Source organism: Mastigoproctus giganteus, chromosome 2, assembly GCF_048544385.1.
Source record: "Mastigoproctus giganteus isolate SK-2022 chromosome 2, ASM4854438v1, whole genome shotgun sequence".
Classification (NCBI taxonomy): domain Eukaryota; kingdom Metazoa; phylum Arthropoda; class Arachnida; order Uropygi; family Thelyphonidae; genus Mastigoproctus; species Mastigoproctus giganteus.
In genome coordinates, this window is record NC_143576.1 from 96,685,689 (window position 1) to 96,708,510 (window position 22,822).

A 22,822-nucleotide genomic window follows, 5' to 3' on the forward strand; every position below is an offset into this window, starting at 1 on the left:
TGATCCTTCAGTACTTCTTTAACTGGTGACTCCATTATTTTCCCTGGAACAGAAGTTAAACTAACAGGTCTGTAATTACTTGTTTCACCCTTTGAGCCCCCTTTGTGAATTTGGGATACATTTGCACGTCTACCACCCTGTGTGTAGGGGACCTCCTCTGAGTCCAAGGATGCTCTCATAATTATGGCTAATGGTTTGCCTACTTCCTTTGCCACCTCCTTTAATATAACTGTTTAGATCCCATCCACCCCAGTGCCTTTCTTATGTTTAACTTCAATAATTTCTCCTCCACTTTGCTCTTAGTTATTACAAAATCATTAAGCTTCCCGTTAGTTTGATAAGCTTCTGCCCTCCACTGCCCTACAGAATTCCTCATGTGTGAATGTAGATTCAAAATACTCATTCAGTTTGTCAGCTATGTGAGTAGGATCACCAACACTCAAACTATCGATATGAAGTGGACCAACTTGATTCATCCCATTCCTTCTAGAGTTTATATAAGTAAAGAAGTCTGCTGTTTTTCTTTGCATTCTTTGACATGGTTTTTGTCTCAAAAGTGGTTCCGCAGGGTGTTGTCTAGTCTACCTCACTATTTATATTGTTATTGTACCTCACCTTGCAATATTCAACAAGAGAATGTTATATTCCAATGATTTAAACTTTTTTTTTGTTCACTCAGATCAGCACCATCAGTCCAAATAGCTGCATTGCAACAAACTGGCACCTCCATAGCCAGGTGGGCAGGAGCAGCAGTGCGTAGCACATGCTTCTTGATCAGACCGCGGTTCGAGCCCATGACCACAAATACGGAGGATGCGGAAAGGTCAGGAAATGACCACCGCATATCCCCGGAGCAATATGGTCTTAGTTGCTAATGCTCCTAAAAACCAAATAACAATAACAGCAACAAATTGTTTATAACAACACATCATTAGTTGGGATTGATTTAAATACTAAAAAATTGGTGTCCAGATAATGTTCATGAAGAGGGAGTAGAGGAGGATAAACTGAGCTCATTAAATGGATTTCAAATTAAAAATGTCACCTGCTGCAAGGATCCCATTTTGTTTTGGGATAGGAAACTCATCATAGGAAAATCACTTCAAGAAACAAATAAGTTATTTACTGCACTTTGGTCAACACAATAGGAACTGTTGGGTTTCAGCAGTAACATGGCACCTTCCTGCACATCTTGTCACTAAATTTGTTCAAACCTTTGTATTACCAGTGGCTGTTTATATGTATCAAGAGATTTGGCCATTTGTACCATCGGCATATGTGTGACAGTTCTTGGGGCTTAAGCACTGGAATCTACAATCTCTCAACCTACGGACATCACCTTACTAACTCTAGGGCTATGCTACACTCACTGTATGGAACAAGCTACTTGAAATATAATTACCTTTTATAAATTTATGTTGGGTAGACTAGATGCTCCTGACAGCAAGCCTAATAATTTACACAAAATTAATAATGGAGTATCTAATCTGTAAACATAGGTGGCTTGACCTGCTTTTAACCAAATCAGCTACCTCAGTCAATGTGTTCCCTGTGAACATGATTGGATTTTTCAGCCAGTTAAACATCAGCCCTGAGACGATTTGTAATGATAAGGCCAACAGATCAGAAGTTTTTGATGCCTTATCCAGTTTTAAACTTTCCAACTTACCTTCACCGCTTATGGGACATGTTATGGAGGAACTTGGTTTGCACCTTTTTTTATGTTTCAGAGCATTTAATTATCTCTTTGGTAGTTTTCCATACTTCTTGGAAGATAGGCTAAATATATTTAATCTTTCTTCCAATATAGAAGCACTCATATTGTAAATATGTGATCATGGCCCATTGTAATTAGTTTTATTGATTTATGTGCCTTTTATATTATCTCTTGCATTCTAGAAATATTCATGATTGTGTTTACCCTCCTATCATTTGGATACTGTCTAGGGTGGATGTAACTTTTTTTTCAACTGAATAAATAATAATTTAAAAGCATTTTTGTACAGATTTATTATTTATTTTTATTTATAAAGCAGTTTTATTTTTTACATATTTTCAGAATTTCATGGAAAAAAGTCTTCATGGTCTGACAGTGTTTATAAACTCACTACTCCCGAAATGGTTAACATTTTTATTATATGGTTATAATATTGTTAAATATTGAAGATATAAAACTTATAAGAAGCAATACAGAAAGAAAGTTAAATATTACAAAAAACTGATATTTTTAAAAAGTCAACATATATTGTGAACTGTTTGAAATACTAGTTCCAAACTTAGATGTGCATAACACTTCAGTTTTGCTTACATGGCTATGGCTGCACAATGTGAAAAAATGGGTCATACATTAGACACTCTCCCCTGCAATAAAAGTATTTACTCTTTTAGAGCTGCCTCCGTAGCCAGTTGGGCAGGAGCAGCAGTGCGTAGCACACACTTCTTGATTAGACTGAGGTTCGAGCCTGTGACCACCAAATATGGAGGATGCGGAAAGGTCAGGGAATGACCACCGCATATCCCCGGAGCAATATGGCCTTAGTTGCTAATGCTCCTAAAAACCAAATAAACAAACTCTTTTAGAGTCAGTGATTACTGATCTAAGTGGATGAAATATATAATTTTATATATTCAGTCCGTTACAATTATGTAGGAGGCCATGTAAGGGTTCTTATGGAAGATTGTGAGAGATCTATGACACTGGGCCTCAAAATCAGTCCGAAGCACTAACAGAAGCTGGCTATAATTATTCAAATATTTTCTCATGTAAAAGCTTTTATTTGCTTGTCACGGATTCACTTGGTTCTCTATTTTTTCACTGAACATAAAGAGCACCAAGCTATACTGTATTTCCAGCAATGTGTTTTTTGACTATCAGCCTGCATCATTAATTTCATGTTAAAATTGGTAATTGTGGCTGTAGTTTTATGAGATAATTGGTCTGCTCTCGGTTGATGCACACATGATAATAAAATTTTCAATCATGTGTCATGTCTATTTCATTTTTATGAAATTCACTTTAACCATTCTGATTTCTTGTATTGCTATTTATTTCAGACCATATGAAAATAAATTGGATTTTTTTCAGGACCAAATGAGGCAGAGGAGGAGCCTTTTGGGAATTCTTCTTGAATAGAAGGCATGAAGAACATTGGTAACTATTTCTTGCCTTTTATCTAAACTCAGTGAAAGACATGCAGAGTGCACTGTCTGTCTGCCCATGTCAATGTTTTGAATGTACTTATTTAATGGTAGGATTGGTAATTTTTGCAGCAGTTACCAAAAGCACAAGCTAAATCTATAACAATCGAGATGTATATGAATTTTGAATTTTAATGCAAAAAATTTATTCATCACATCGATTTATCAGTTTAGGATCATCAGTGATATTGGTGGTGCTGTTCTAAGCTGGCTAGATGGGTCTTTTCTTCCTTTTGGTTTTCACACATTCAGAGCATTTCTTGCTATTCTTGCTCCTTTGTGATATTCTTGCTTAGTTTGCTGTATATACAGGATTGTTGCTAAGGCAGACCAAAGAACTTCTTGTATGCATTTTAATTAATTATTAAGAAAAATATTTATCTTGAAGTGCATCCCTTTTATGATTATTTATTTTTTTTTTTTTTCAGTATTTAATTTTAAAGTTGGAACACCCTTCTGTTATAGAAGCCATTACATTTGGAAAATATGAAAAGACCCATGTTTGCAATCTAAAAAAGTTTAAAGTATTTGGTGGACTAAGTGATGAGAATATGATTGAACTTTTAGACAGGTAAGCTTTTATTTTATGTGCAGCTATGACAGTCATACACCCACCTACTAAGGCATTATAATATTGTGGGGGAAACAAATGCAGCTTTTACTGAGACAGATTTTTTTAATTTTATTTTTTTTATTGTAATAAAGTTAAGAAAACTGATTATTTCTCTGCGGGGAAATAATCAGTTAGTATTGCCTATAGTTTGCCATTCTGTCAGAAAAAAACTTAATTGTTGTATCGTGAATTTTTTTTTTTTCATTGAAATTTTTGTATTAAGAAATTTGAAAAATATTCTTTTTAATTTTTAAAATTTTTATGGAATCGCCTCTTGTGTTTTTGGATTGTTGTAGTCTTGCATTACTCATGAATATTATTCCAATTCAGTGTCTCTTAACCAGAGGGTTCAATTGCCACTTCTTCTTTGGGTTTAAGCATGTCATGGAATGGAATCTCTCCATTCATGGAGAGATTCCATTCCATTTAAAAATTTTTACATTTTATTAAAGTTTCAGTTTTCAAAAACTTTTGTGGCCTAAGTGACCTTTTCACCTTTAAAGTTTCAAGTTTCAAAAAATTGATAACATCCGAAAAATCACATCATGACCTCTCATGATGTGATTTTTCCATTTCCAAAAATGAAACAAGTTTACAAGACAGGCACTTCTGCAGTGACCAAGAGGCTTTTGATGCATCACGAGATGCTTTCTGTGCTATCCGGCCAGAACAGTTTGAGGATTGCTACTAGCAATTGTGCCAACAGTGGAAAAAGTGGATTAATTGAAGGCAATTAAGATGTGTCTAGTAGACATATTTTTTTTTAAATTTAATTTCTGTAATTTTGTAATTTTACGAGAGGCATTTTAAAAGTTTATGGCCTGAGTATGAATGGTTTATTTGAGAAGTCTGGTAACACATTACTTTTTAGCATAGTTCCTTTTGTAGTCAATACACTCTTGTGAATAATTCTGCAATGTGTTGATTCCAGCTGCAAAGAAAGTTATCTCGTGCACTTCCAGGAATGCATTCACTTCAGAAATAACATCATTGTCTGTGGGAAAATGGATGCCAGCCAGGGTGTTTTTTTGAAATAGGTGGAGGATGATGCTAGATCAGTTGAATGTGGGAGGATGGCCCATGATTTTAGAGCCACACCTGTATGAGCAGGCACATTGTTTTGGTGGAACTGGACTCCTTTGCTGAGTTTTCCTTGGCATTTGTCTTCGGTGTTTTCAATTAGTAATATACCACAAGGTATATTACTAATACCTTGTGGTGTAAGTGCCCCACAAGTATTAGTAATATGCCCCTGTGACAGTGTGGCCTTTTTGAAGGTAATCTATTAGCAATGGCCATTAGCATCCGAAAAATCCGAAGCCATCACCTTGTCAGTGGAAGGAATCGACTTTGCTTTCTTTGGAGCTGCATTTCCACTGATTGTACTGCTACTTTGTCTCTGGCTGAAAGTGATGGACTCATGTCTCATCCTTAGTCACAAACCTTGCAAGAAAATTTGCTGGATCTGCTCAAAAATGATGGAAATGTTCACATGACAACCCTAGTGTGTTTTTGATCTGCTGTTAACAACTTTGGGAACCATCATACTAACACCGTTTCATAGTGGGAACCTCTGTTATTATGTGGTATACATGTTCAGATGAGATGCCCAAGTTTTAGAAATGTACTGAACTGTCACCCACCAATCACTAATCATCATGTCATGCACACAACTTCTGGATTGATCAATATTTCAGGTTTTCCACAACGTGGGTCATCTCCAAACAGTCTGGATCCCCCATGTTCCTGAGGATTTGTGCCACTGTCACTCTCCGGTTGGCTGAAACAATGCAAAAGAGACGTCTATGGCCACGTTCATCCACCACATCCAGGCTCTCCCTGCCCTCGTTTAAATTCTGCTTCCCACTTTTGTACTATGGAATGGGAAGAGGCATCCTCCCCAATGTTGTAACCATATCCTCAAGAATAACCTTTGTCATTAGTCCCTTTCCCCCCAAATATTGTATGAATACATGATGATTGATTTTGTCCATCTTTCGTCATTCACATAACTTTGTTGACTTCAGGATCTGTAATTAAAAAAGACACGACTGAAACTGTTTGAAACTTGGTGGGATACTATTTGAAATGTTATACATTACATACAGAAATTTATAATGCCGTACCACTAGCCTTTCATATTTAGACCATTAATTTTTCAAACCCTCCTCATATTTCTGGAATTTTGTAAAATTAATTTCTACAGTATTTTGTAAATTTAATTGTTAACTTTTCTAATGCTATTTCTGCTAGGTTACGTTCTCTCCAGTAGCTTTAGTAGTAGATAAAGTTTTGGAAATAGTTTAATTGCTGTAATAATATAATAATTTAAATTCTGTAATATTTTGCAAATTTAGTGCCGCATTAGTTTTGCATGGGGGATTGATTCGATTTTGACAATATTTGAACAATTTGTGCTTCATATACTTTGTCCGCACAACTAAAACTCCTAATATTTGTTATTGAAAATGTTTTTTATTTTATTTTTTTTTATTTTCCATGAATGATTTCAGAAACGTCTGTTAATTTTTGCACAGTTAGAAAAAATTCATTATTAAGTTAAACCTAATTATATGCATGTGTTGATTGATATATGTCATGAAGAGTTTTTGATAGTAAGTTGCTTTACTGCCAGTGCTTTCCTTCAATCAGTAGTGCCCCCTGGCTTTGTCACATTGTTTCATTTCCTGGAGTTAAACTGTTGGTGTGCTTTGTATTTCATGCAGCAATTGCTTTTATTACTGACATGTTCTCATCTAATGAAAATGTAGGCTGAAGGGTATGGTTTTTAAATTTGCATTTGCTGGTGGACATCTCAAGGAAGTTTTAATTTTCAAAAATTAATTGAATATACAGTAGGCCCTATTTAATGGACTAATTGGGGAAAGAGGTGTCCGTTATTGCCGAAAGTCCGTTAAATCGAATGTATTTTAAAAACATATATTAACAACGAACTTACAATATACAGGGTGTATTAAAATATTATTATAATGTATAAGTATGAATAAAATATTATTATAATGTACATTGAGTAATTTATACACTCCACTAAAACATCTAAGCAGTGATCACAGTGCACTGATGGATGTACTTAAAGATATAATTACCATCAGGGGTAAAAGAAAGGGTTTTTGCTTCCATAAAGGTGACTACAGTGGTCTCAGACAGTTTTTAAATTCTGTACAGTGGGACCAACTGATGATGTTACCAACAGCATATTCTAAGTGGGAAGCCTAGGAATTAATCATCGTGGGAGCTACTAAACGTTTCATACCTAATGCGGAGATGGGAGAAATCCCAGGTGCCATCTGACACGAACATACCTATTAAGAAATATTGTTCAAGGTTTAGGCCTAAATGGTTGTCAATTGAATTAATGAGACGTGGCAGAGAAGAAAAATGCATGGGATGTCAGGCAACACAGAAGCCTATGGCAGATATAAGCTAGTCTGTAATCAAGTTACAAAGGAGGTTAGGCAGGCGAAGGCAGATTACGAGAAATATTTGGCAAAGGATGTTAAGAAAAACAGCAAGGATTTCTTTACTTATATAAACTCTAAAAGGAAGGGGATGAATCAGATTGGTCCACTTGATATTGATGGTTTGACTGTTGATGATCCTGCTCAGAGAGCAAACAAACTGAATGAGTATTTTGTATCTACATTCACGCATGAGGAGTTATTAAGGATTGAAAATGCCAGAAGGTTATCAAATTGTCGCAGGGTGCTTAATGATTTTGTAATAACTGAGAGCAAAGTGGAGGAGAAACTGTTTAAGTTAAACATAAGAAAGGCACCTGGGGTGGATGGGTTCTATCCAGTTGTATTAAAGGAGGCAGCAAAGGAACTAAGCAAGTCCTTAGCCATAATTATGAGAGCATCCTTGGACTCAGGGGAGGTTCCCCACAGATTAGAGATGTGCAAATGTATCCGGCGCCTCCGTAGCCAGGTGGGCAGGAGCGGCAGTGCGTAGTACACACTTCTTGATTAGACTGGGGTTCGAGCCCGTGACCACCAAATACGGAGGATGCGGAAAGGTCAGGGAATGACCACCGCATATCCCTGGAGCAATATGGCCTTAGTTGCTAATGCTCCTAAAAACCAAATAACAACAACAGCAAATGTATCCCCAATTCACAAAGGGGGGATCAAAGGGTGACACGATTAATTACAGACCAGTTAGTTTAACTTCTGTTCTGGGTAAAATAATGGAGTCACTGGTTAAAGATGCATTGCGGGATCATCTAGACAAGACTGCAGCATTAATTCAGACACAGCATGGGTTTGTTAAGGGAAAGTCTTGTCTGACAAATTTGATTGGCTATTATGATGTGGTTACAAAAGAACTGGATGCAAAAAATAATTTTATATATACAGGCGGGCCTCGATTAATTCATCCCGCGAGTGCATCGCGCAAAACGGAAACGCGGTAATCGAATATCATAACCAATAGGAAAAATTATAATTGGTCCTTGACCTTCTGGAATGTCCATAAAGAATTTTAAAAATACCTTTTAAATAACTTTTTAACTGTATATAATGTAAAAGATAATGAAAATAATTATGGAATTAAATGTTTATTGCATAAAATAGCAGTTCTTAAACTGTGCACCGTGGAATATTTTAAATTTTCGAGGGAAACACAGCAATACTCACATCTGTCAGACACCGTGCGAACTACTAGCTCGAGGTAGTTCACAGTTTCAACATTTCTTATTAAGTTGTTTGGACCTAACTACTATACGAAACTGTTAGGTGTTTCTTTTGGTCTGGGTGTGACTTGAAAAAATTACTGAGACATTAAAGGCGCCGTGAACCGAGAAAGTTTGGGAACCTCTGACATAAAATACACAGTGAAGAAATTACTGTTGCGGAAATATTTGAACAGTGTTGACTTTCTCTTTTCATTAATCAATTTCCGATAGCCAACAACAATCTTCTCTGTGCCCTGGTGAAATAAATATCGCAGAGAACATCAAACCTTTTGTTTGAGGTTGTATGCGATATGAAAGATTTCATCTAATTCTTTTACCGTTATCTCCTTCGCGGTAACATTTTCATCTGGCTCATTTAAAAATTTGAATTTTCAGATGCAAGTCTGCATTGACTTTATTAGCAGGAGACAAACATGTCTTCTTCTGATGGTTGATGGAACACACCGAGGCGGGCAGCAGGCAAACGTTTGTTTATTGACCGTACGACTCGCGGTAAGCTTAACGTGCGATTCAAATCTTTTTCAACTATCGCATAAAAAAAAAAAAAAGATTGCGTTAACTGGAAACTTGCATCGTGTAAAGTGTAACTGAATATCATGTTAATCGAACTCGCGTTATGTGAGGCTTAGCTGTACTTGGAAAGCTTTTTCAGGAAACCTTTTGGCACTGTTGCGTATGGAAGACTACTGTACAAATTGGAGCAGTATGGTATTAAGGGTAAGTTGCTGCAATGGATAAAAGGATGGTTGAGTGGGAGAAGACAGAGGGTGGAAATCAATAGGTGCTGCTCTTTGTGGACTAATGTTATTAGTGGAGTCCCACAGGGTTTGATGTTGGGTCCACTCTTGTTTTGTATATTTATCAATGATATTGATGAAGGTATATCAGGCTTAGTGTCGAAGTTTGCAGATGATACAAAGGTTGGCAGGGTTGTTAATGACAGTAATGGCAGTCTGCTACTGCAACAGCATCTGGAAAAGTTGGGCAGATGGGCTGAGAAGTGTCAACTGAAATTTAACATTGACAAATGCAAAGTACTGCATATGGGTAGAAGTAATCCCAGAGGAACGTACCATCTGTGTGGTACTACACTTAAGGTGGTAGAAAATGAAAAAGACCTGGGAGTAATTGTGCAGTCAGATATGAAGTTTTCTGAACAATGCAGACAGGCTGCAAGAGCAGGTCATTGGGTTTCGTCAATGATATACAGGAATTTTGCTAGCAGGGAAAAGGAGGTGATTGTCCCTCTATATAAGGCAATGGTCAGGTCACGCCTCGAGTACTGCGTACATGTCTGGAGGCCTCATATGAGGAACGATGTAGATTTGCTTGAGTGTGTACAGAGAAGAGCAACAAGATTGGTGAGGGAAATGAAGGGATTCTCTTACCAAGAGAGGCTTAAGTTCTGCAAATTGCAGCGGCTGGTGACTAGACCTGCGAGGTGATCTGATTGAGGTGTATAAGGCCTTGAATGGGTTGAGCACGCTGAATTCTGATGGGATTCTTCCACTTGTTCAGTTGTTGTTGTTGTTATTTGGTTTTTAGGAGCATTAGCAACTAAGGCCATATTGCTCTGGGGATATGCGGCGGTCATTCCTTGACCTTTCCGCATCCTCCGTATTTGGAGGTCATGGGCTCGAACCCCGGTCTAATCCGTCCTGTAGATAAATCTCCCTCACTTAATGCAGATTCATTTGGTCAAGATAAAATTAGAGCTCTACGTGGGGGTACCTGTATGTTAAACTATTTATATATGTAATAAGCGGGAATATATGAGCACGTCCATGTTTTAAATTTTCTATGTTTAATGTTTTTGTGTTTAAAATGGAGAGTGAAATAGGCTGAGCGCTTGATCTCTATATTTTTTAATTTTCAGAATTTGTTTTTTAAAAATCAAAGTGTGAAAACAGCATTTTTTAAATATTTATTTTTTTAAATTAAAAACTAAAAAATTGCATTATAATATTACCATTCATTATTAAAAAAATTTGAAATATTGGTATACCCCAAACAGAATATAAAAAGCCAAAATCTTTTTCCTGAAATTAAAAAGAAAATTTGTCCCTCTCAGGGATGTCTTTGTTGTATTTTTAATAATTGGGGGTATTACTATTGCAGAGTTAAATTAACTTAGCAGTGCTTTTGCTGCACTTCATAGGCGTTTTCTCCAAGATACGGATTGCATGTTAATTGTTGGTTCAAGGTTCTTAAGTTGGTTTTCTAAATACAGAATACAGATATGTCTAATTAGATAAAAGTAGTAACTCTATTTTCTCTCTCTCTCTCTCTCTCTCTCTCTCTCTCTCTCTCTCTCTCTCTCTCTCTCTCTCTCTCTCTCTCTCTCTCTCACACACACACACACACACACACATGCACATGCACATACACAGACTCTCTTAGAATATGCAAATTAAAATTATGCTCGCAGTGTGGCAAGCCAAGTAAAACAAAAACCCAGTAACTTAACTACAGCAACAGAAAATGAAGGGGGACAAGAATAAGTGTGTTGCAGAAGGAATTTGTTCAAATAATTTAGAGTACAAGCTAGATAATATAATTTAGAAAGCTGACTTAATTTGCATGTCCTACTGTAGGCATAATTTTAATTTGCATATTCTATTTCATATTTCCTAATTCATATTTTTTATGTTCTTATTTAACACATTTTATTTGTCAGTGGTGTGGAATTGCCATGTGAATGCTCTTTGCTGTTGTTGTATTTCTCACTGGATTTGTTCCATTGTGTGTCTGTCAGGTCAGCTGCACTGATTTCTTTAACATTTGAAATTCAGCGATTCCTCGGCCATTGTTTGCACTGGCTTTCCAGTGAAATGGGGCTCAGTGGTCTGTCTATTTTAATATATTTTTGTTTCACAGTACTGGTCAAGTTGTAGTTTTTTTTTTATTAATTTTTTTTTTTATTCTGTTTATAGTGATATTTCACATAATTCAGTCTTGGTGCCATCAAGGGGATGCCACTAAAATTTATGTCAGTTGGCTTTTTAATCTATATTATATTAATTGGTTTATATTGCAATAGAAGTTCAAAAATCTGGCATTTTTTGAATATTTCTAAGAGGGTTAGTTGATGGTACAAGGGCGAAGGGGAAAACAGGCTAGCCAGACTTAAAAAAAAAAAAAAAAAAACCCTTCAGGTGTCAGATTTATTCATTACGTTCCATTCATTTACAAACACCACTTTTTCTGCTTTTTCATATTTCCTAAATTATGTGGTGTAGCAGTAAATTTCCCGGACAGGTGCAATAAAAATAATACAAAGGGAAGATGCTCAAAAATGATTTTATTTTTATTCAAAGTAATCATCACCTGATTGAATGCACTTATTACACCATTCTGAAATGCTGAAAAGAGTCAGTGAAGAAATCCAAAGAGGAGATGTTCAGTTCCGTGGTAAAATTATTCTTTATGGCCTCAACATCCTGAAATCCCTTTCCTTTGAGGGCAATTTTCACCTTGGGAAAGTCTGGTGCTAGATCAAGATAGTAGGGTGGATGGTTGATCTGTACAATGCCATGTTTCATCAGAAATGTCTTCACCACAAATGCGGAAGGGGCAGGAGCATTGTCATGCAACAAGGCTGAGAGAAATTGTGGCTACTCCTGGGAAATCTACCTCAATAGCCTTTGAAGTACATAGAATGCAGCACTGACCCTCTCCTCTTTAGGTAAAAATTCATGCCTCATTTGTCAAAAAACACGAACAGCATTGTCTTCATCCTGACTTCTATAAGCAACCTTTTTGAGCCTTGGTAATGATTTTGAAGTCCACTGCGTGCTCTAACATTTCATCTCTGGGTTGTATTGAAACATTCAACATACTTTTCCAGTGACAATACAGTCAAGGAAATTAGGATTGTCCTGACAAGTCCGGATGAAGTCTTCGCACGATAACACTCTTCATTGCTTCTGCTCATCCATGAAGCTGTGTGGCAAATTTTGCATTGCCTTTCTTTTTCTTAAATCTTCCTGCAGAATTGACAAATTGTCTCCTTATTCACATTAATCTCATCAGCCATCATTCTGAGGGTCAAACAGCTCACTCTTGTCACAATTTCTCGAACTTCTGCAACTTTTTGCCCTCATTTTGAGAGTTTAATTAATGTCCACTTCTTGGGTCATTACAAATTTCCTCATGTTCATCTTTGAACTGCTTATACCACTCAAACACACTTGTATGACCTAACATTTAATCACCATAAACAGTTTTTGACATTTCATATGTTTCTTGCAGATTTTTCCAGTTTAAAGCAAAATCTGATATTCATTCATTGCTCTATTGCAGAATTGTGACATAGAACATTAATGCTACTAATGAAACTGGTTGTTACTTGCAATCTATCAGCCTACTGGAAAATCTCTGTACCACCTTCTGTTGGAAGAAGTTTGAACTACAACATACCACTTTTGTTTATTTTCAAACTCATCGAACATGTAGGTACCAGTCTAGGAACTTTATTGCAACACCTTTTATGTCATTGTTATGTATTTGCGACTTATAAAATCATTCATTTTTGAAGACTTTCACAATACAGTACTTAATAGTAAAGCAGTATGCATTAGAATATGAGTTGATTCGCTTGTTGAAATTATGTTGTGCTATTTATACCTCTCAATAAAAATATTGGATGATTGTAACATGCATACCAGAGGTAACATTTGGACCTACAGTCTTTATTTCTTAGGCAAGTACATTACCCAGTGGACTAATCCAGCAATACGAGCTAATATTTTTGCTTAATGCGGATGACATTCTGTGGAGATTATAGGGTTCATAGCTACTGTATTAGCTGATAAAAATAACAAATTATCCTTGAATACCTAGACTAATATTCAAGATTTCTAAGAGGTACAAGCTAAAGATTATAATGATTTATGCATCAACATCAAGCCATGATGATGAAGAGGTTGAAGAAATGTACACTGAAATGGAGAGTCTTCTAGATGAGCAGAAAACCCACTACACTATTATTATGGGGGGCTTCAATGCTAAGGTTGGAAAAAGGCAAAACAGCGCAGAAAGAGGAACTATAGGAAATTTTGGAATTGGTGAGAAGAATTGGTGAACATGGAAGAGTCCAAATGGATTAACAACTAATGAAATCGACTTCATCCTCACTAACAGAAGATATATTGTGAACGATGTTACCGTTCTGAATAAGGTAAATGTTGGAAGTGATCACAGAATGGTAAGATGTACACTTGATATAGATGTAGGAAAGGAAAGGAAAAAACTGACTCGAGTAAATAATACAAAGGTCTTTGAAATAACAGAGGAGGAGAAAAAGCAGTATGTACTGGAACTTAAGAACAAGTTTGAGCTTCTGCAGACTGCTCAGGACCAAGATATCGACGAGGAATATTACAACTTTCTGAAAGTGATAAAGTCCAAGAAACCTATAGGGAAACAGAAATCCAAAGAAGAAAAATTAGTCAAGAAACACTTGTCATGATGAACCAAAGACGACAAATGAAGAGCAAGAAAAACACTGATAGGGAGAAAATTGAGTATACTGAGTTATGCAAAGCCATTAGAAAGAGACTCAGAGAGGACATAAGAAGATTTAACACAAGAAAAGTAGAACAAGCATTAAGGGAAAACAAAGGATTTAAATCAGCAGCCATGAGCAGTAATACAGAAAGACAAATGATACTGAAACTGAAGAATAGCGATGGTGTACTTATAAACAGCAGAGAAGGCATAATTCAAATAGCAGAAGACTACTATAGAGAATTATACAAGGAGCGAGGGAATGATACCAGCAGTGGGGAACATGGATTGCAAAGTAGCAACACATACGACATACCCGATATTCTTCCTGATGAGGTAGAACATGCAATGAAGAAAATGAAAAATCGGAAAGCCACGGGGGAAGATGAAGTTACTGTAGAGTTGTTAAAATTGGGAGGAAGAGACATAACACAAAAACTGGCAAGGCTCTTCACAAAGTGCATTAGAAAAGGTGTGATGCCTAAGCAGTGGAATAATGCAATCATAGTTTTACTGCATAAGAAAGGAGATAAATCAGAAATTGGAAATTATAGACCAATTAGCTTGTTATCCCATATCTACAAGTTGTTCACAAGGGTCATTACTAACAGATTAGAAAGCATACTTGATGAGAATCAACCGAAAGAGCAAGCTAGCTTTAGGACAGGATTCTCAACTATGGATCACCTTCACGTAATATCACAGCTAATGGAGAAAGCAAATGAATATAAAACACCATTATGCCTGGCATTTGTGGATTATGAAAAGGCGTTCGACTCCATACAGCATAAGGCAATGTTTCGGGCACTGGAAAGACAAGGCATAGATACTTCATATATTATGATTTTGAAGAAAATATATGAGAGTGCTACATCCTTTATTAGACTAGACAAAGACAGTAGCAAATTTAAAATCGAGAAAGGAGTTCGACAAGGAGACACAATATCTCTGAAGCTGTTTACTGCTGCCCTTGAGGAAGCTTTCAGAAGATTAGACTGGTCTCAGAAAGGAATCAATGTGAACGGAGAGTACCTAAACCATTTACGATTTGCAGATGACATTGTGGTCATAAGCCACGATCCCAAAGAATTAGAGGAAAATGCACAGTTAGTAAGGATTTTGGACTAAAGATGAATATGGCTAAAACAAAAGTAATGATGAACAAGTATGCCACGGAAAGGGAAATAATGATTGAAGGAGCAGTAATTGAAAAGGTGGAGTCATATACTTATCTGGGACAAGTTATTAGCTGTAATAATGATAAATGGCTGGAAGTCAAAAGAAGAATAAATTTTGGATGGATAGCATTCAGGAAATATAGTCACATACTGAAGAGCAATATCTCAGTTTGTCTGAATTGTATAATAATGAATCAATGTATACTCCCCACCATGACTTATGGAAGTGAAACTTGGGCACTCACCAAAAGAATGGAAGAGAAGCTAAGAACTACACAGCGAAGAATGGAACGAATTATATTGGGAATCAGACTGTTAGATAAGAAGAGAAACACATGGATTAGGCAGCAAACTCAAATAAAGGACATTCTTATCAAAACTAAAGAACTAAAATGGTCTTGGGCAGGACACATAGCTAGAAGACATGATGACAGATGGACTAAGAAAATAACAGAATGATACCCAAGAGGAGCTAGAAGAAAACCTGGAAGACAAAGGCGGAGATGGATAGATGAAATTCATGAGTTTTTGAGTAGTAAATGGATGGCCAGTGCTCAAAACAGAAGGAACTGGAAAGTTGCTGGAGAGGCCTTCATCCTGCAGTGGATTGAAAATGGCTGATGATGATGATGATGATGTGCATATCCTTCAAAGAAACCAGTATTTTTAAAAATCCAGCATTTGCTGGGTCCCGATGATGGTGCTGGAGGTTCTTCTGTAATTGGCTTGTATTCCAAAATTATTAATTCTTAATTATTTCCCTACCCATTCTATTTTTATTGCTGTAGTTAAGTTACTGGCCTTTGTTTTTTTTATTACTTATCTTGCCATACTTTAATTTTAATTTAATAATTTTAGATCTACATTTTAATTTTAATTTGCATATTCTAATTTTGTTACATGGTAGTAATGCTTTGAAACCACATTTATTTAATTTAATGCTTTGAAACCACAGTCTTATTCTTTTGCCTTATTTTTCTACTTAATTTAAATTAATCTTTTGTTAGTAAATAGGTTAGTGCCATTGCATTATGTTTATATATAGTGAACTACCGAAGTAGATAAAGTAGCATAATTTTAATTATATCTCATATTAGCATTAGCATTAGTTGAAGCATATGATGCAAGAAAGCAAGCTTATACAGCATCACCCCCCCAAAAAAAACCCCTCCCATTTCACCCATCCATTCACTCCAAATGCCTGTCCAGCTTAGCCTTAAATTTATTTAAGTTATCAACTTCCACAACAAGATATGGAAGTCTGTTCCAGCAATCAACTACCCACTAAAAATTTGCTAAAGGCAAATTTCCGCACATCATTCTACAACTGTCTTTCCTCAATATGAATCTATGCCCCCTCAGGTTCTTAATCTGAGCAAGAGGAAGAATCCCATCATCATTGAGCTTGCTCAACCTGTTCAAGGCCTTATACACCTCAATCAGATCACAGGTGCCTAGTCTCCAGCTGCAATTTGCAGAACTTAAGCCTTTCTTGGTAAGGGCACCCCTTTGTTCCACTTGCCAATCTTGTTGCCCTTCTTTGTACTTGTTCTAGCAACTCTACATCCTTCCTAAAATGAGGCCTCCAGATCTGTATGCAATAAAGGTGTGTGGCTTGACCATTGTCTTGTACAATGGGATAATCACTCCTTGTCCCTGCTAGCACAATTTCCCCCAGGTCTTTTTCACTTTCCACCTCCCTGAGTGTAGAATGACACAGTTCATACGTTTCTTTTGGCTGCTACCAATATGCTGTGCAGGTCAACCATCACTAATCCGGTAACGTTGGGACCTGTGGGGTGCTGGATTAGTGAGTTTGCCGAATCACCAATGGTTATTTTAGCACATACATTTTACCCAACAGTTAACCACCTCCTTCTACCTTTAACACGTTGACTGGCAAGCTAGTTTAAGAAAAAAATTTCCCAGGGGCCAAAAAATATTTAGGAAATAATTTGATTAGTAATTCTAAAATAAATATTGTAATGTCAGTGTTGTCGTTTTTTTGCTTAAAATATAAAAAAAAAGTCATTTCTTTTTTATGTCGCACATATGTTTTTGTAATTAAAGTATGTTGGTTACTTTATTTCTTGAGAAGCCATATCGGCTACATACTGTGACGCTATTACGGCATACATATGAAGGTCGTTCATGATTAGTTAATTGCATGCATGGCGAGCGCTGCAATAAAACTAATTACGATAAAATAAACTCTCAAATGTCTCAATAAGTTGGTCAGTATTGTTAGAGATTTTGTGAAAACAAGTTTGTTAGCATGCTGTATTATCCATCATATTGTGTTGTGTTTTTCCGCAAGTTTGTATAAGTGTATTGTAAAAAAAATCTAAAAAGGAATGGCTAAAAGAAAATTACTAAGATAAGAGGAACTTAGAAAAATTGCTGGAATTTACAATTAAGCAGAGTTAAACTTCTCACAGGCACACAGAGTTTTTTCAGAAGTTCAACTTTATCTGTTATGGACAATGTACGGTGTTTGCGCTTTACACCACGAGAGGCACTTCCTTTATGCATTGGAACCATGGCTGGGGCTCAATGTGAGCAGGCTATAATAATAAATGCAGAAAAACAAGTGGGAATGGCTTGCCAGTGTTTATGACTTTGCGCTAACAGCTGATGCTGCAACCAATGCCACCAAAACAGTAGTGGCAAGTCGGTGCCCTGACCCAGGAAATTTGAAATTACATTCATGGAAATTGTGTCTGAATTAGCGGGAACCGGATTAGTGATGGTTGACCTGTACTTTCATTTGTCAGTGTTAAACTTTGCCACTTCTCAACCCATTTGCTTAACTTAACTAGATCCAGTTGCAGTAGCATACTGTCGTTAACAACCCTGTCAACCTTTGTATCATCTGCAGACTTGGACATTAAGCCTGATATACCTTCATCAGTATCATTGATGAATACACAAAACAACAATGGGCCCAGCACAGAACCTTATGGAAATCCACTAATGACATTAGTCCACGAAGAGCAGTGTCCATTGGTTACCACTCACTGGCGTCTCCCACTCAACCATCCCTTATCCATTGTAGCAACTTACCCTTAATGCCATACTGCTCCAATTTGTACAGCAGTCTTTTATATGCAACAGTATCAAAAGCTTTCCTTAAATTCAAGTATATGATATCAAAATTATTTTTTCCATTCACTTCTTTTGTGACCACATCCAATCAAATTGGACAGACAAGACCAATTTAGTATCCAATCAAATTGGACAAGATAGTATCCAATCAAATTGGAAAGACCTCCCTTTAACAAACACATGCTTTGTCTCTTTGTCTTAACTATTACTGCAGTCTTGTTTAGATGATCCTGTATCATCTTGTTAACCAGTGACTCCATTATTTTATCTGGAACACAAGTTAAACTAACAGGTTTGTAGTTACTTCTGTCACCCTTTGAACCCCCTTTATGAATTGGGGATACATTTGCACACCTCCAGTTCATGGGGACTTCCCCCTGAGTCCAAGGAAGCTCTTATAATTATGTCTAAAGTTCTGCTTACTTTCTTTGCTGCCTCCTTTAATATACAGTAATACCCCGAAGTTACGCGATAGATGGGTCTGACGAAAATCGCTTAAGTCAAATTCGCGTAAGTCGGGGTACAACTTTGCATATAAATACATATAAATTTTGTTTAATTGGGACCAAGGACTAACAAAAACACTAGTTTAGAAGAAAAATATTAATAAAATTGCAGTTCTTTATACATATTAATACAAAATATGTATTAAAAAATAAATGACTTAGGCAAAAAAGTTATTTCGATGTCGATGGCTTCATAAAATCTAACAAATTCGTCTGACGACACAGCGCCTTCTTTTTTTCACGCAGAATTTCTTTGTAGCAAGCTAACAATTTTTTTATTCCTTGCTTTGTAGCTATAACGCGTTCTTCGTTGGAGTCTATGTTTTTTAAAATTTTTAAGCCCTTTACAATTGAGCCCTTTTCAATTTTCAACTTGTCAAGTTTGCAATTGTCATGTGCTTTTCGCCATTGCTCCATTTAGGCCTTTAGCACGTGCAATATCACATGGTCTTTCATTTCGCTCAAAGCGTTTCACAATTTCATATTTTTTCTCTATTGACAGAGGCGGACTGGCCATAAGCCTTACCGGGTAAACCCTGGTGGGCCGGTGTGATTTTGGCCATAAACCATAGTATGAGGCCACTATAAATTTTCCCGGGTAAGAATTTTTGACCCAGTCCGCCTCTTATCGATAATTGCTTTTCTTTTTCTCTCTGAATCTTCAGTGTTTTCACCAGTACGCTTCCTTTTTACACCTTTTAAGTATTTTACTCATTTTTAGGGAATAAAGCACAATTACAAAACGAGGAGGCATGCCTGATATGCATAAACAAAGCTGCACGCATGTAGCAACTGAATAAACAACACCATAAAGGCAGAGATACACTATTAACACCTCACATTTCTAGGGGTTACTACCATAAAACAATAAAAATCCAGTTGCGTTTCTGCTAGTGAAATCTGTTATAAACTGGTAGTAAACTCGATCTAATTGCATACCGATAGCTGGAATTGTGTTGGTTTTTACGTTATTATGGTGAAATGTGTTTCCCCTTCACTGATATAAAAAACATAAATACATTTTCTGAATCTGCTCTTCATTCCTATCATGTTGCGTTCGGTTGGGGTGATTCTGCGTTCGACTGCCATTTCTTGTAAACACAAAGGTGAATCGTGCATAAGCCAATTCGGTTCGTGTTATATTATAAGATATCGTTACCATATTTATAAATAGTGTATGATCGAATTCGTGTAGTGTAAACACATGTTATACGAGGACTGACTGTATACGGCTCGACTGACGCGATGCATTTCTCTTGTGAAAGTGATGTAATTTCCGACAAAAGTTGAGCACGAATTCGAACGCACACATATAAATACGACAGTTGGAATACAAATTCTTGTATATATGTGCAGCTCATGCGCAGCAAAGTTGAATTTTGTTCATCTTTCGCTCTCATTCTCCGCCGTCGCACCATATATCGATAACATATGAAAAACGACCTTGAAGATAGTGGGCGGCAGTGTTGCCAAACGAAAAAATCAAGAACCGCGTAACTCCGAGTTCCCGTAAGTCGGGGTAGCGTAAGTCGGGGTATTACTGTAACTGGATAGATCCCATCCACCCCAGGTGCCTTCCTTATGTTTAACTTCAACAATTTCTCCACTTTGCTCTCAGTTATTATAAAATCACTTAGCTCCCTGTTAGAGTTTGATAACCTTCTGGCATTACCCTCCTTGAATAACTCCTTATGTGTAAATGTAGATGTGCAAAATATTTATTCAGTTTATCAGCTACTTGAGCATGATCATGAAGAGTCAAACCATCTATGTTAAGTGGACCAATCTGATTCATTTCTTTCCTTCTAGAGTTTACATAAGTAAAGAACTCTGCCGTTTTTCTTTGCATCCTGTGCCAAAGATTTCTCGTAATCTGCCTAACCTCCTCTGTGACTTGATTACAGACTAGCTTATATCTGCCATATGTTTCTGTGTTGTCTGATAATTTATATGCATCATGTGAATTTTTCTTCTCTGCCACAAGCCTCATTAATTCATCTGACATCTATATAGGCCTAAACCTTGAACAGTATTTCTTAGTTGGTATGAAAAGCCAAGTAGCCTGAAGGCTGAAGGCTTCTCATTTAGAATTCACCATTGGTAACATCATCAGTTGATCCCACTGTATAGAATTTAAAACTGTCTGAGACTACTTTAGCCACCTTTTCAAAAGCAAAAGCCCTTCCCTTTACCCTTGATGGTTGTTACATCTTTAAGTAAATCCCACAGTGTGATCACTGTCACCCAGTTCCTTTATCTGCAAATTCTTAATGCATGAATAATCACTGCTGATAATCAGATCAAGAGTATTACTCCCTCTGGTTGCCTCTGGAACATGTTGCTGTAGAAAACCTGTCCCTTCCTGTACACTACTCCCCAAATTCCAATTCTGCACTGCTTATATCTGTGTGACACCATGTCTCTGATATCCCAACAATGAAAAAGAAGGAGAAGAACTCTTTATTGCAATATATGCCTTTGATGACTAGCACTTCAAGCTCATCAAATTTATTAACTATACTCCTAGCATTGGTGTACATTCAAATATACATGCACTTGTTTCTACTCTTAGTTACCCTAATTATTTATTTGTTTGTTTTTGCCCATGTATTTATTTGTTCCACTATGACTTCCAACAGTCCTAAAAATCTACATTGCCTTGCTTTCCGCCGACCGGGCTAGCCGAGTGGCTAAAGTACCTGCCCGGCAACCCAAAGGTCGCGGGTTCGATTCCCGCCTCGGGCTTGGATCAAAGTACTGCAAAAACCTTGGGAGGTGCAATATGGCCACAGAAGCCGATGCGCCAACAACTACCAAATCAATCAATCAAAAATCAAGCCTTGCTTTCCATGCTGCTGCTCATTCTAATAGAAGCAGTGCAAGAATCACTTTTGCCTCTGCCTGCGGCCATTGTTAACCTTTTAGTTTGTGTATTTCCCCCCAGGCTAGCAGTTTTCCAACCCACCTAACACTGCCTCGATAGCATCAGCAAACATTCTTGCACCCTTTCTATTTAATTGTATCCTATCCCTGTAGAAGCAATCTCTCCTGTCAACAACACAGACCAGGCTGAAAAAAATTCTACCCCTTAAGCCTTGCACAATCTCTCCAGGGCCAAATTGATCTACAAGGCTCTCATCATATACTCCCTCCTATCGTGTCTGGGCTGAATTGCAGATACTTTCACATTTAACCCTAACTCGCAACTTTTTTTCAATTTGTTGAGTAAATCTGCAGATCTCTTACTCTTTATGTCATTAGTTCCAATGTGTACAACAACTTTTGTGCCCTTAAAAAATGATATCTGCTCTACGTCATCAACTTTTGCCCCTGGCAGATACACCCTGGTCCTGTTCCACCTATCCTTCTTGCATATTATAATCCCCATCTCCCTGATAATATAAAGTCACTAACAATAACTAGTTCTTTTGACACCAGCGCATTCTGCCTTGGAGATTGCTTCTGTGTTGCCTGATACACAGGAGTGAGCTCTGGCATTGAGCTGGGCAGCTGAGAGCTTGATGGGCCCCTCATTAATTTCTTTGCGGGCATTTACCCTCAAGCTCTCATAGATGCCCATCAGAATGCTGAGTTGGCGACTAATTTCTTGACACTCTAGGAATCTAGCACACAAAGACATCCTCCTTGGCTAGATCATGCCCTGTTTTAGAAAGTTCAGCAAACATTTCACACTTTGCACATTTTTTTGAGACTGTGATGCATTGGAGAATCGTCCCCTTTGTCCCCCCCCCTCTCCAAATCACAGCAATTCTCGCTATTCTGTGATTTTTGCTTCTCAGCTCCAGTCTGGGCCATGATTTCCGTTTAAATTGAGTTTAGTTAACAATGGAATTTAATAAGATTAATAAATATTTTTGATTATTTGATAATACTATACTAAGCTAACAGATTCCTAATATTGTACTTCGTATTACGTTATCTAGTTATCTACGTTATTACAATATTAAGTTACTAATATTATTACGATATTACAATATCA

At 36.9% G+C, this 22,822-nt stretch overlaps 1 protein-coding gene across 1 annotated transcript in view; it reads left to right on the top strand.

Moving 5' to 3' along the window:
- The window catches only part of muskelin (muskelin 1), a 577,242-nt gene that overhangs the window by 99,921 nt on the left and 454,499 nt on the right, over positions 1-22,822 (top strand). The window contains exon 3 of the mRNA XM_090389985.1: positions 3,627-3,769. Within this exon, the coding sequence (XP_090246111.1) occupies positions 3,627-3,769 (143 nt within the window). The remainder of the gene's footprint in view (positions 1-3,626; positions 3,770-22,822) is intronic.